We start from the raw sequence: 13,614 nt of genomic DNA, 5'->3' as shown, positions 1-13,614 counted from the left end.
TGATGTACAATAAAAAGAAAGTGAGACAGAACAGTCTATGGTGGGAAGAATCCTAAATTGGCCCCCAAGATCTCCCACCCTAATCCCTGGGACTGTGAATATGAAATATACACTGATTACATTCCTTATGTGGCAGAAGGGATTTTGCAGATATAATTAAGTAATTACTAATCAACTGACTCTGAATTAAACAAAAAAGAGATAATCTGGCTAGACCCAATCTCATCAAATAAGTCTTCTGGCTGATAGCAGAAGTCAGAGATTCCAAGCAGGACACACCACTGTTGGCTTGAAGGTGGAGGCGGCCATGTTGTAGGAATGTGGATAGCTTCCAGAACCTCAGAGCAGCCCCAAAACAACAACCAGCAAGGAAATGGGGACCTCAATTTTATAACTGCAAGGAACTGAATTCTGCCAATATCTGAATGATCCGGGAAATTCTTCCCCTAAGACTCCAGATAAGAGTTCAGCCTGGGGCTTCCCTGGTGGCGCAGTGGTTGAGAGTCCGCCTGCCGATGCAGGGGACACGGGTTCGTGCCCTGGTCCGGGAAGATCCCACATGCTGCAGAGCAGCTGGGCCCGTGAGCCATGGCCACTGAGCCTGCGCGTCCGGAGCCTGTGCTCCGCAACGGGAGAGGCCACAACAGTGAGAGGCCCGCGTACCGCAAAAAAAAAAAAAAACAAAAACAAACAAAGAGTTCAGCCTGGCCCACACATTGATTTTGGTCTTGTAAGACCATGAGTAGATAACTCAGCTAAGTCCAGTCTTCTGACCTAAAGAGATGTAAGGTAATAAATGAATGTTGTTTTAAGCTGCTAAGTCTATAATGATTTTTTTATTCAGCAAGAGAAAACTAATATACCTTCTTTAAGAAGCTCCCAATCTAGTATGAAAAAAGACAATATTGTTCATTGTGACAGTAAAAAATATTGTTCTTTGTGAAGCAAGAAAAGTGCCTGACTGGGGAAGGGGGGTGGTAAAGAGAGGAGATGGAAAAAGAGAAGGTAAAAAAGAAGAGGTGCTATGAGTAATACACGAGTTAAGAATGAATAAGTAAGCCTAAATAAAGAAGTACATGAAAAAAGTAAATAAACCATAAATATACAATTTTTAAAACAAGTATACAGTTAACAACCATATAGGTGATGAATGTAGGTTAAAGAAGAGAGTATTTTCGGGCTTCCCTGGTGGCACAGTGGTTAAGAATCTGCCTGCCAATGCAGGGGACACAGGTTCAAGCCCTGGTTGCGGAAGATCCCACATGCCGCAGAGCAACTAACCCCGTGCGCCACAACTACTGCGCCTGTGCTCTAGGGAGCCCACGAGCCACAACTACTGAGCCCACGAGCCACAACTACTGAAGCCCACGTGCCACAACTACTGAAGCCCACGTACCTAGAACCTGTGTTCCGCAACAAGAGAAGCCATCGCAAATGAGAAGCCCGTGCACCACAACGAAGAGTAGCCCCCGTTAGCTGCAACTAGAGAAAAGCCCTCATGCAGCAACAAAAACCCAATGCAGCCAAAAATAAATAAATTTATAATAAAAAAAGCAACAAGTAAATGGCATAGAAAAAATAATGTTATAAAGGAAAAAAAAGAGTATTTTCAGTACTTCAGAAATACACGCACCTTTAACCCACTGCCTCCTTTCCTCTAACGTTTTCCCTTTCACCTACAAGTAACCATTATCCTAACTTTTATGGTAATCATTTCCTTGCGCTTTTAGTTTTAGCACTTACGAATGATTATGCTTGTTTTTGAACTTTATTTAAATATATTTGTGCTGCATATATAGTGTCATATACTTCACTTGCTCAACATGTTTCCAAGGTTCATCTATGTAATTACATGCAGTTGTAGCTTATTCATTTTCACTGCTGTGAAATCACATAAATATACCATAACTGATTTACCCATTCTATTGATGATCATTTGGGTTGTTTCTATTTTGTCAAATACGAACAATGTTATGAACATTCTTATACATATGTCCTGGTGTACTTCTACAAGTTTCTCTGGGGTATGTACCTCAGAGCCTGGAATTTCTGGCTTACAAAGTATGTGTATTTTCAACTTTACTAAGTATGTTTCAACTCCCACTGGCACTGTATGAGTGCCCCCAGCTCTCTATAGTCGGCCCTCAGTAACTGTGGGTTCTGCATCTGCAGATTCAACCAACCTTGGATTGAAAATATTTGGGGAAAAAATTCCAGAAAGTTCCAAAAAGCAAAACTTGAATCTGCTATGCACCAGCGACTATTTACACAGCATTTACATTGTATTAAATCTTACAAGTAACCTAGAGATGAATTAAAGTATATGGGAGAATGTGCATAGGTTATATACAAATACTATGCCCTCTTTATATAAGAGACTTGAGCATCCGTAGATTTTGGTATCTGTGGAGGGTCCTGGAACCATTCCCCTGAGGATACTGAGGGACAACTCTACTTTCTTTCTAGTACTTGGTACTGTCAATCTGTGAGAAGTACCTCAGTTTGGTTTTATTTTCCATTCCCTTGATTACTAATGAGATTGAGCAGGTTTTCACATATTTATCGGTCATTTGTAATTCCTCTTTAGTGAAGTACCAGTTGAAGTGTTTTCTCAGTTTTCTATTGTGTTATCTTCTTGTTTGTAGAAATTCTATACATATTCTGGATAGCATTTGTTTTTTGTATTTATTAGAAATCTCTTACTCTGTGGCTTATATTTTCACTCTCTATGATTGTAGGTCATTTTTAAAAACCCGTTTTTAATGAAAAAAACTCAATTACCTAGTTTTTGTAAGAAATATGTTTAACCAGTTAAAATCCTTGGTTTAACATTTCCTTCAAATAATAAAAATCTACAAATTTACAGGAGCAAGGGAGAAAGTTAAAAGTAAGGAAATGCCTTAAATTTTTAGGACTGGTTTTATGATTCTAAAATTAGTAGCATTGCATTTGATATCACTGGCTACTTTAGGAACTCAAAATAATGTTCCTTTTGTGAATTACCATATTAACCATATATTTTCTTCCGAGCTTCAGTGGAATAACTGCTTCATAAATGAACTGAAAAAATAATGAACACGTATGTTACTACTCAAAAGTCCTATTTCACGTTATAATATGCGATAATATTAACCATCTAGCCCCCAAATACAGCCACGGTAAAAGGAAATGAACCCTAGGAAACAAATCCTTGGCCCCAACACTGCTGCCATTCTTCTAGTCTCAACATTGATTTTGTGATGATCTATAACACATCTTCTCACCCCTCCTAAAGGCACCATCCTACTATTTACCCTCCCTATTTAAAAAACAATGCCAGTACAGTTGAGGTCAGATTTTTCCCCAAAGATAAATTTAAATCTTATTTCAGATGGCTTTATACCCAACAGCCATGATCTTCCCCATGGTCTCTGCTTCTCTTTATAAAACATGTGTCTGTTGCAGGAGGGGAGGGGAGTGGGGGCGGGGAAGTAATCTTTTTAAGTCTTTTCCATTGTGTCAGTACAATATAAAAATTGTGCTGTTCCTCAAGCAGAAGAGAAAGGAAGAAGCATGTGGATGAGACTATATTAGAGCTTTAGGATTTCTCATTCCAAACAGGAGGTAAAGCTATAAGAGGGGAGTTATAAATGTTGTTTCCTGAGATGTGTTCTTAGCATCCCACATTGCAATTCAATATGCGTATTTCCACAGAAACCTTGTTATAAAGAGTAGTAGTATATACAATATTATATCTATACTTGTGGAACTAGCATACGGGGGGTGGTGGGGGGAGAGGTGGATTACAGAAAGCAACAGAATAACACTATAGAAACTTATTTGGTTTGGTCTTCCTTAATGGTGGGTAATTTGAAGCCAGATTTGTATTAAAACAAGCACGAACATATAATATAGGGTAGAATTCTTAATAAAATTCCAAGCCTTCAAATTTCAAGTTCCCTATTAAGGCAACTTCAAGTTCTATACCCCAGATCTTCTCTGAGATTAGAGGTACTTCAATAAAAATTTGTGTCATTAACACACACTCTTCATAGAGAGAGAGAGAGAGAGAGAGAGAGAGAGAGAGAGACATGCGGGAGATCACGGTTTTTAGGTATAAAGAGGTATGAAATGTGAGTTAAGCTGACTTTCGTGTTTAGAAAAAAATTACTTTTTTTGTGGGTGGCCTATAAACCTAGTTGAATTACATACAATATGCAACACTGTTTCTATGAGTAACTGCTTTTGTAATTTTGTTTGTAAATTATGTTTACTTAACATTTTAAAAGTTGCATATAATTTGTTAGAACAATTTCACTTCTAGGAATTTATCCAATAAGAGATAATAATGAGAGATGTAAGCAAAGATATATATATAAAGTGTTCATAGTATTATTTATAACAATAAAAAATTAGAAATAGTCTAAATGCCCAATAAAAGGGATCTGGTTAAGTACAAAGATACAATTAAATACTCTGGAACCATTACAATTCTATGATAAGAAAATGTTAATAGATATGACATAATATTTCTAATATACTATGAAGTGGAAATAAGCAAACCACAAAAAGCTGGTACCATGTTTTTCAATATATACATACATGCATTAAAAAAAAAAACTTGGAAGAATATGTCAAAATGTTCACAGTGATTTATCTATGCAGTAGTATTATTCCTTTTTTCCTTTCTCTACCTTGTGTATTTTGTTTTTCTAAATTTTCTATAATAAATATGTGTTACTCTTACAATTACAAAGGAATTCAAATTAAATATACAGGAGTTTATATACTTGCACAAAGAGCTTCTGATTGTTTGTCATCAGCTGGTTCTATGACAAAAGGACGTAGAAAAAAATAGAATATTTTCCCCTTGTATTTATATACTACTTTCTTATTGTAGTAAAAATTACACTCTTCAAGGTGCACTGAATACAGAACAAGGAGATATTATCTCTCATCTATCAGACGGACACAGATCAAAAAGAATAAAATCAGTGGGTGCAAAGTAAAGACAACTCATGTGCTACTGGTATAAATCTAAGCTGAACAACCCTTTTGGAAGCACAATTTTACAATCTGTATTAAAAAAACCCTAAAACTGTGCCTATCTTTTAACCAATCAGTTATATTTCTAGGAATTTATCCTAAGGAAATAATTAAACAAGTCTGCAAAGACATACGCACTAAGTTACTCTCAGCAATATCATTTGTAATGGTGAGTCGAAACAATCCCGAAGTGTGTCACGAGGGTCAATTAAAAGACAGTATATCTATAGTGGACTACTATTAAAAATTATGCTACAGATCTATATCTTCTGATATTGTATCTCATGTAGTGAAAAAATATTAGATGATAAAACAGCCTTTGTATGATCCCATTTTTAGTTTTTAAAAAGTGAGAATGTGTGTATGTATATACATATATATATATATATATTTTTTTTTTTTTTTTGGCTGTACGTGGGCCTCTCACTGTTGTGGCCTCTCCCGTTGCGGAGCACAGGCTCCGGACGCGCAGGCTCAGCGGCCATGGCTCATGGGCCCAGCCGCTCCGCGGCATGTGGGATCTTCCCAGACCGGGGCACGAACCCATGTCCCCTGCATTGGCAGGTGGACTCTCAACCACTGCGCCACCAGGGAAGCCCCTTAAGAATGTATATTTTATGAAGAAAAAGTTTGAAGACTTCAAACCAGGCTTAATTACCAGTTGTCTCTGGTAAGTGGAATTACAAATGATCTTTAGTGTCTTCTTTATAACTTTTTGTACTACAATGAGCATGTACAACTCAATATCGGAAGGAATGATTTTTAAGTATACTAAATTGAAAGTCTGATTAATCAAATAAAATTAGCTTTGGTGTTTTCTACTCTTTTCTTATTGCTAAGGCTCTTAGAAGCTTCCTGATTTGAACACATAATACTCAGTGGATGATAAATGTGTCAGATATATAGTTAATGCCCCTATTAACAAAGATGACATGCTTTAACAGCAGCCTTTAACAAGATATTTCTAAAAGAAAAAATTATATATCCCCTCCCAGCCCTGAGATGCTAGCAAAGATCTTGTAATTATGATTGAGCCCCCATTTGCTGCTACCTCCTCCCTTTGCCTCTGGCCTTCTCAAACATATTTAGGTGTTTTCATTTCTAGTGACCATGGTGGCTTATTGTATTCACGGATATAGAAAGACACTGCCCAAAGAAGTATGACTTAAAAATAAATAATGCTGAAGAAAATTTCAATTCTATTCAGGGCAGTATGCCCCAACATCACTGTCCAATATAACTTTCTGTGATGAAAAAATTCTATTATTTGTGCTGTCCAACATAACAGACAATAGGTCTGTCTAATGTGCTGTCCAATATGACACATGTGGCTACTAAGCACCTGAAATGTGGCTAGTACAACTAAGGAACCAAATTTTTTTTTAATTTTTAAAATTTTTATTTATTTATTTATTTTTGGCTACGTTGGGTCTTCATTGCTGCGCACAGGCTTTCTCTAGTTGCGGTGAGTGGGGGCTATTCTTCGTTGCGGTGCGCGGGCTTCTCATTGCGGTGGCTTCTCATTGCAGAGCGTGGGTTCTAGGTGCGTGGGCTTCAGTGGTTGTAGCACGCAGGCTCAGTAGTTGTGGCTCACGGGCTCTAGAGCGCAGGCTCAGTAGTTGTGGCACACGGGCTTAGTTGCCCTGCGGCACGTGGGATCTTCCTGGACCAGGGCCTGATCCCGTGTCTCCTGCATTGGCAGCCAGATTCTTAACCACTGCGCCACCAGGGAAGCCCAGGAACAAAATTTTAAAATTTTAACTTATTTTAATTTTAATAACCACTTACGGCTAGTAGCTACCATATTGGACAGCACTGTTGTAGAAAAATTCACAGTACATATACTGTGGTTGATACAAAATATACATAAATAAGGATCCAAGAAAAATATGATTTCCACTTAAGACCTGGCATTCCAGTGCATATTTCCAAGACTAACAAAACCATAATTTTGTGGTTTACAGATTGCTTTTTTGAAAAATTAAATGCCTTCAGGCACTCCTCATTCTTCTTTACATGGGAAATAAGTACCCAGTTCTTTTTTTCCACCCCCCCACCCCCCCCAATTCTTTAAAGCCTTAACGCTCACGGCTTCAATAAGACTGTGTTACCCTGGCTCACCCACTACATCTCAATTTGTTTCCTTTTTTTGTGTAATCTTAGTCTTCCCTGTCTGCCATCAACCACAGGCTTTTTCCCAAAGCTGAATCCTTGGTTCCTTGTTTTCAATCTTCCATTCAGAAAAGATTTCTTACACCTTCGACTATGACCCTATTTGCCTTCTGTAAAACAGCACCACTTCACTACATATAATCTTAAACAAAGTCTTAATCTTTGAGACTGCTTCTCATCTGTAAAATAACTTAAGATGGTTACTACGGTTCCTTTGGCTTTAGGATTCTCCTAATTCTAGTACAGGCCTGGTTACAAAACTTTGTTTATGGATTTTTCTCAGGCTGATTCCTCTTCTTGCCTTTTTAAATGCTGGTGTACCCCACGGTTGTCAGTGACCCTCTTTCTCCAAGAATCAGATAAATTCTTCATTATGACTGTCTCAAATTTATGCTATAGTTCTAACTTCACTCTTAAAAGTTCCAGATTTACATTTCTATTTGCTGCTAAAGATTAACTAGATGTGCTACCAGACACTTAAAGGTATCAGGCAAACTAAAGAAACTGTGTAGCAGACTTCTTTGTCAGTGGCTTAGTTATCAAAAACAGAAGTTTCAGGATCAGATGTATCTGAATTTGAATCCCAGTTCTGTCATTTATTAGCTGTGTAACCTTGATCAGATTAATCTCAAGTCTCCATTTTTTCATATGTAAAATGGGGTTAAAACTAGTACTTACAACTCATGGTTGTTGTATGTGCATTTTATATATACAGCTTAGTACAATACCTGGAATATGCTAACAGCTCAATAAATGTTCACTATTATTATTATCAGTAGCATTACCACCTTCCTAGTCCTACAGGTTTAATAGCTCAGTCAACTTGATGCATTCTGTCTCTTTAAAAAAAAATAAATTCAGTCAGCATTTGTACACTTTTATCTTCCAATGTGATCTGTTTTTCATTCCTGGATTGTTATTGCAGCCGGCCAAACAAATTACTAGATTTTTAATGCTTACAGGTTAGAGTCTCTTCTTGTTTTTGTTTCCACTGTATTACCTAGCATAATGCCTTACACATAAAGTTTTGCTATTATTAGACAATTCAAATAATCTTTACATCTATTTATTCTATTTCATTAGATCCCTTAAGTTCTTTGAGGACAGGGAGTGTCTTGGTCCTCTTTGTATATCTACACCTGAAAATCCCTTAGTCAATAAATGTTTGTTGAATGAATGACTGTTGACTACTCTCCCTCCAAACCTATCATCAATCTAGCTGCCTCAAATGCAAAAGATAGCTCTCATATTCTTTAATCCAACCATTTATTCTGATCAAGCTGACCTCCCCACAACTTCATCAAGAGCAGTCTCACTGTATTAGTCACGACTCCTATTTTGTTTCAAAAAGTCTACTCAGAATAAGCAATAAAAGAAATTTATTAGCTTGCATAATTTGAAAGTCCAAGGATACCGCTAACTTAAGGCCTGGCTATTGATCCAAAAGTTCAAAGGTTACCATCAGAACTTGGCCTCACTCTTTCCATCTTTTGGCTCTGCTTTCAATTTATTGGCAAGCTCCAGGTTCACATTCTATTCTCTCAGCAATCCCAGAGTTCAAAGCATGCCTCTTTCTCAATAGTTCCAATAAAAAATTAACTCTCTCATGTGCTGACAGGAAAATGTGCCTATCTCTGAACCATCACTGTTGCCAGAGGGATGGACTACATTGACTAGCTAACCCTGAATTATGTGCACACCCTTGTGTCGGGGTGGGACCCATTCCACTGCCTGGAATGGCCTTCCTTCTCATTTCTGCCTCCCCAAATCCAAGCTACAACCTTTCTGCCCCCAAAAGTCTTTCATGATTTCTTTTAAGATTTTCCTTGTTCACTGGATCAAGTAACTCATTCCCAAATAAATATTTCCCTTTTTCTAAAGATCTACCTTTTAAAACAAACAGGAGGGGAAAACCTCAAAAAAATGCTGCATGATGAATTCTAATCATGTCAAGTTATAAATGGTATGGGTAATATGTGCTGTTTCTTAAAATGTAAGGACAGCAGCTCTCCCAGATACATTCTATACATTAGGAAAGAACAGACTGTGTGGCAAGTTTAATATAACATTCAAATACTTTTTTTGGCTTTAAATTTTCTATAGGGCCCAAACAAAACATTTTAGCTAACAAAAGTTGGGTCTGAATTCAAAGTACCCTGTGTAACAGGTAGTCTATGGTTTTGGAGTTACCTCAAACAGGATTTCAGTTAGGCTCAAATCCCGGCTAACAACACCTTCCTTGGCCTTTAGCTACAGGTCTTTGAGCTACCTCAAACAGGATTTCAGTTAGGCTCAAATCCCGGCTAACAACACCTTCCTTGGCCTTTAGCTACAGGTCTTTGAGCAAATTATCTTTCTCTCCCAACCTTGGTTTCACTATCTGTAAAAACAGGAATGGTAATATCTAGCTGTACGTAAAAAGGCTGTGTGGCATAGTGGAGAGAAAAGAGTAAGATGGAACCAGGCTGAAATTCTACCACTAATATTATTCATATGATTCTCTCTGAGTGACTCATCTGTAAATTCTGAGTGATTCCTCATGTGTAAATGAGGGATAATAATATTTAATCCATTGGTTGTTGAGCATTTAACAAGGCAATGTATTTTAAACACCTACCAATGAATAGTAAACAGCGAAAACTCAATCAATGATGTTATCCACATCACATCACCTCTTTAAAATAATTCAGAGAATATTTCAGTATTTTTGTACTTACCAAGGTCTGCCAAAAATTTCTTACACTTAATAAGTGATATTTCTAACATGCTAGAAATGAATCTAGTCTAATAGGTTATAAAGTACCTTGTAATCTTTTTCTTCCCCTCTACACTTTTTCTGGCCAGATAAAATGTCAGCCTACAAAAAATTTGGTTTATAAAGAAACTATTAAAGTAATAAAAATAAGTGTGGATAATAACAAATTAAAAATTCAGGGCATAGTAAGGAAAAAATTCATTGAGATTACTTATTATTCTTCATAAATGCCTTTGGGTTTTGTTAGTTAAAAAAATATTTCTTAAAGGCGAAACACACTGGTCCTAGAACTATTTAAAAGCAGCTAAGACAGTGAGCCAGATAAACTCCTGTGATCAACGTATTCTTTAACTCCACGCTTAATGTACTAATACTGGAATGACTCATGCCCATATGAAATCACTATGCTATCCATCTCCTGAACAGTCATATGCCATATAGCCATCTCCTGAACAGAATCGCGAAATCTGGGGTATGAATGACAATTTTAGATGTTGTCTCTCAGAATACATGCAAAAGCCAAGTGGCTGCTCATATTTACAACAGCAAGAAAATTTAATCTTAATGTCGTTCACTAAAAAATACAAACTATATTCAGTACAACTGTTTCCAAAAAGAGATTAAACAAATAGGTATTTGATTCCTTCCATTTTACACTAGAGCAAAAGTTTCTTTGGAAAGAATAGTTTCTTGAAGTAGTGTAACAGTTTTGCTTATCATTCTAAAATAAGTGAATCATATGTAATACTTAGCAATCTTTAATAAGTGCACAAACATAGGAGAAGTTAACACCTTAGGAAAGGTATATGAAAATTACATCATACCATACCTTATATATATATATATATATATATATATATATATATATATATATATATACGGGGATTGACTGTTTTTAATCTACTTCCTGAGAAAGCTATATTTTAAACACAAGAGAAACATATTACGTTGAACACCTCAGTAACCATTGTTCTCTACAACTAAGAAAACCAAATACTACCTAATTTATTTTCTTTTCTGTGTTAAAAAAATATGTATAAGGCAAACTGATGTTTGTTTTTAAAAAGCATTAAATACAGATACGGTAGGCAACCTATGCATCTTTTCTAAACAGTTTTCTTCCTTCAACTTTTTTTAAGGGGGCCTGAGGAAAGAGGAAAGAAGTGAGAGTCTGAAGGTGAGCTCTCGTTATTTTTGCAAGTACATTTGGTAACTCACCTAGACGAAGGGGAGAAAGAAAAGTTAAAGCGTTCGGGTTCACACTAAAAACAACAACTCTTGGGGAAAAAACGCCTATGCGGGAGTCATGCTTTCCTGACAATGCAGCGACCAATGCGACTCCGATTAAGAGCGTGTTACAAACCTAAATCTTAGTAAAGTCAATTTGGCATCCCCAATACGAAAGGGCCTGCAAAAACCGGGGCGGAGCAAGGGTCTACCTCAGCAGCGGCACAAGTTAATTTTCTAAGAGAGTAAAACACTCCCCATCAGTCCCCTATGGCCCTCTTTCTCAAGAGATGCTGCTGTCCGCCTCGCCCCAGGCTCGGGGTCTGGCCCGCAGGCCCCAGGGCTGGGTGGGTTGGGGCAGTCGGCTTCTCCCCGGTACCCGGGTCCAGACCAGGAGTAATGGGACCAGTTAACGTAACGACCCGCGATTCTCCGCATCGACTGCGGCGGCCTCCGACCGCGCCCCGGGCCTCCTGTTGGCAGGGATACCCCCCACCCCACTCACCCGCCCGGGTGGTGTCCGTCAGGTCGTGGTTGGCCGCTCCCCGGGGAAACTCCCTCAGTTTCCGGCCGCTCAGGCTCAGCACCCCGGTTACCGCCGCCTCCTCCAGCGCTCGATCGAGGGAACGGCTCCATGAGCCCGGGCCAGGACCTGGGCCTGCCCCGGAGTTCGGGCCGCAGTTAACAACAGAGAGGTTACCTCCCGACGCTACTGGGCCAGAGTACTCTGCAGCAGTAGCCACAGCTACCAAGCCCGCGGCCGCCATTTCCCAGCCGACAACTCTCCGGCCCGCCGGCTCAGCGCATGCGCGGCCAGATGATGGGTGGGCGGGGAAAGGGGCTTACAGACCCCGGACGGGTCCCTTGATGGGCAGGGCTTCAGTGCAGCCCCGCACATCCAGGCGCTGGCCTCCGCCCACGTGAGGTTTCCAAGGGAAATTAAAACGGAACTCACAAATCTGGAGCAGCTCCCTACTCTAGGCTCCCAGCAGCCTCTCTAACATGCCTCCACAAAAAATCTTCCAGACAACGTTTCTCACCAGAATTTCTCTACCTTCCTTCCTCAACACTGGAGGATTAAATATTAAGGCTTAACACCGTTGCTGCCAGAAACTTTGGCAGTGAGAGGAGAAACGTTCGACTTCTGTCATTCTATAAGCCAAATGATCCTAATGGAGACTTGTGGATTTATTAACTATTATTGCCTGAGGGAAAAAGAAGTGTTAACCTGGCTCCCAAACTTCATAATTCTCATTGAAAGGGTTGTATAAACCTTCTTCCTTGTACAAAATAGCTTCTTAAGGAAAATAAAACAAACACCCTAAATAGTACCTGTTCTTTAAGCAAAATTTTGTTGAACAAAGCTGGGTGAACGGCATTGAAGTCTAAAATTTTAGTTTGGAACCAAAATTAAGGAAGAGAAAATGATCTGACCATAATCTACATGTGGGAAATATAGAACTGAAGTTTTTTTTTTTTAAATCATTCAGTTACTGAAAAAGTAGAAAATACCACTCCATTTGATTAAATATTTTTTTAAAATTTTTTGCCCATGCCACGTGGCCTGCAGGATTTTAGCTCCTAGATCAGGGATTGAACCCGCAGCCTCTGCAGTGAAACAGTGGAGTCCTAACCACTGGACCACCAGGGAATTCCCACCACTTCATTTTAAACCAATTAGACCTCACATATACTGCAACCAGTCTTCAGCATATTCTTGTTTCTTTCACACATTTAAGCCATTCCTGCTAAATGATGTAAATTTCCCCTACAATCAACTAGTATTTTCTGTGGGAAATAGAATGTCAGTTTTTCCTAGATTATTATGTAATTATGAAATCCATTTAAAGGAATATCAGCATGAACACATCCAGGTATGATTTATAATGGTTCTTGTGGAGAACATTGCCACAGGCCAAAAAGTTCATGTCAGAGAGCAAAAGAAAATAAGGTTAGAGAGATCCTGTCCATCATTCAAGGTCGAGCTCTTCAATGAAACCTTGATTAGCACTTACCCAACTCCTACATGGAAAAGATTGGAAAAATGTTTAATCTCAGTGCCAAAGCTGATTAGTATTGGTTGCTCGGAGAGTTGTTCTGTGAAGTTTTTTTTTTAATTAATTTTTGGCTGCGTTGGGTCTTTGTTGCTGTGTGTGGGCTTTCTCTAGTTGTGGCGAGCAGGGGCAACTCTTTGTTGCCATGTGCGGGCTTCTCATTGCGGTGGCTTCTCTTGTTGTGGAGCACAGGCTCTAGGCGCATGGGCTTCAGTAGTTGTGGCATGCAGGCTCAGCAGTTGTGGCTCACGTGCTCTAGAGCACAGGGCTCAGTAGTTGTGGCGCACAGGCTTAGTTGCTCCGCGGCATGTGAGATCTTCCGGATCAGGGCTCGAACCCGTGTCCCCTGCATTGGCGGGCAGATTCTTAACCACGGCGCCA

The 13,614-nt window shown here is 38.9% G+C and overlaps 1 protein-coding gene across 3 annotated transcripts in view; it reads right to left on the bottom strand.

Moving 5' to 3' along the window:
* LRCH3 (leucine rich repeats and calponin homology domain containing 3) overlaps positions 1-11,946 on the bottom strand; it is a 112,822-nt gene extending 100,876 nt beyond the window's left edge. For all 3 annotated transcript variants that reach the window (XM_065876052.1, XM_065876054.1, XM_065876053.1), the window contains exon 1: positions 11,685-11,946. In XM_065876052.1, coding sequence (XP_065732124.1) covers positions 11,685-11,946 — 262 coding nt within the window. The remainder of the gene's footprint in view (positions 1-11,684) is intronic.
* Positions 11,947-13,614: the final 1,668 nt, after the last annotated feature.

The sequence above is a fragment of the Phocoena phocoena genome, chromosome 4 (assembly GCF_963924675.1).
Source record: "Phocoena phocoena chromosome 4, mPhoPho1.1, whole genome shotgun sequence".
NCBI classification, from domain to species: Eukaryota; Metazoa; Chordata; class Mammalia; order Artiodactyla; family Phocoenidae; genus Phocoena; species Phocoena phocoena.
Note: the sequence above shows the minus strand (reverse complement) of the source record. Positions and strands in the feature narration are given on the sequence as shown.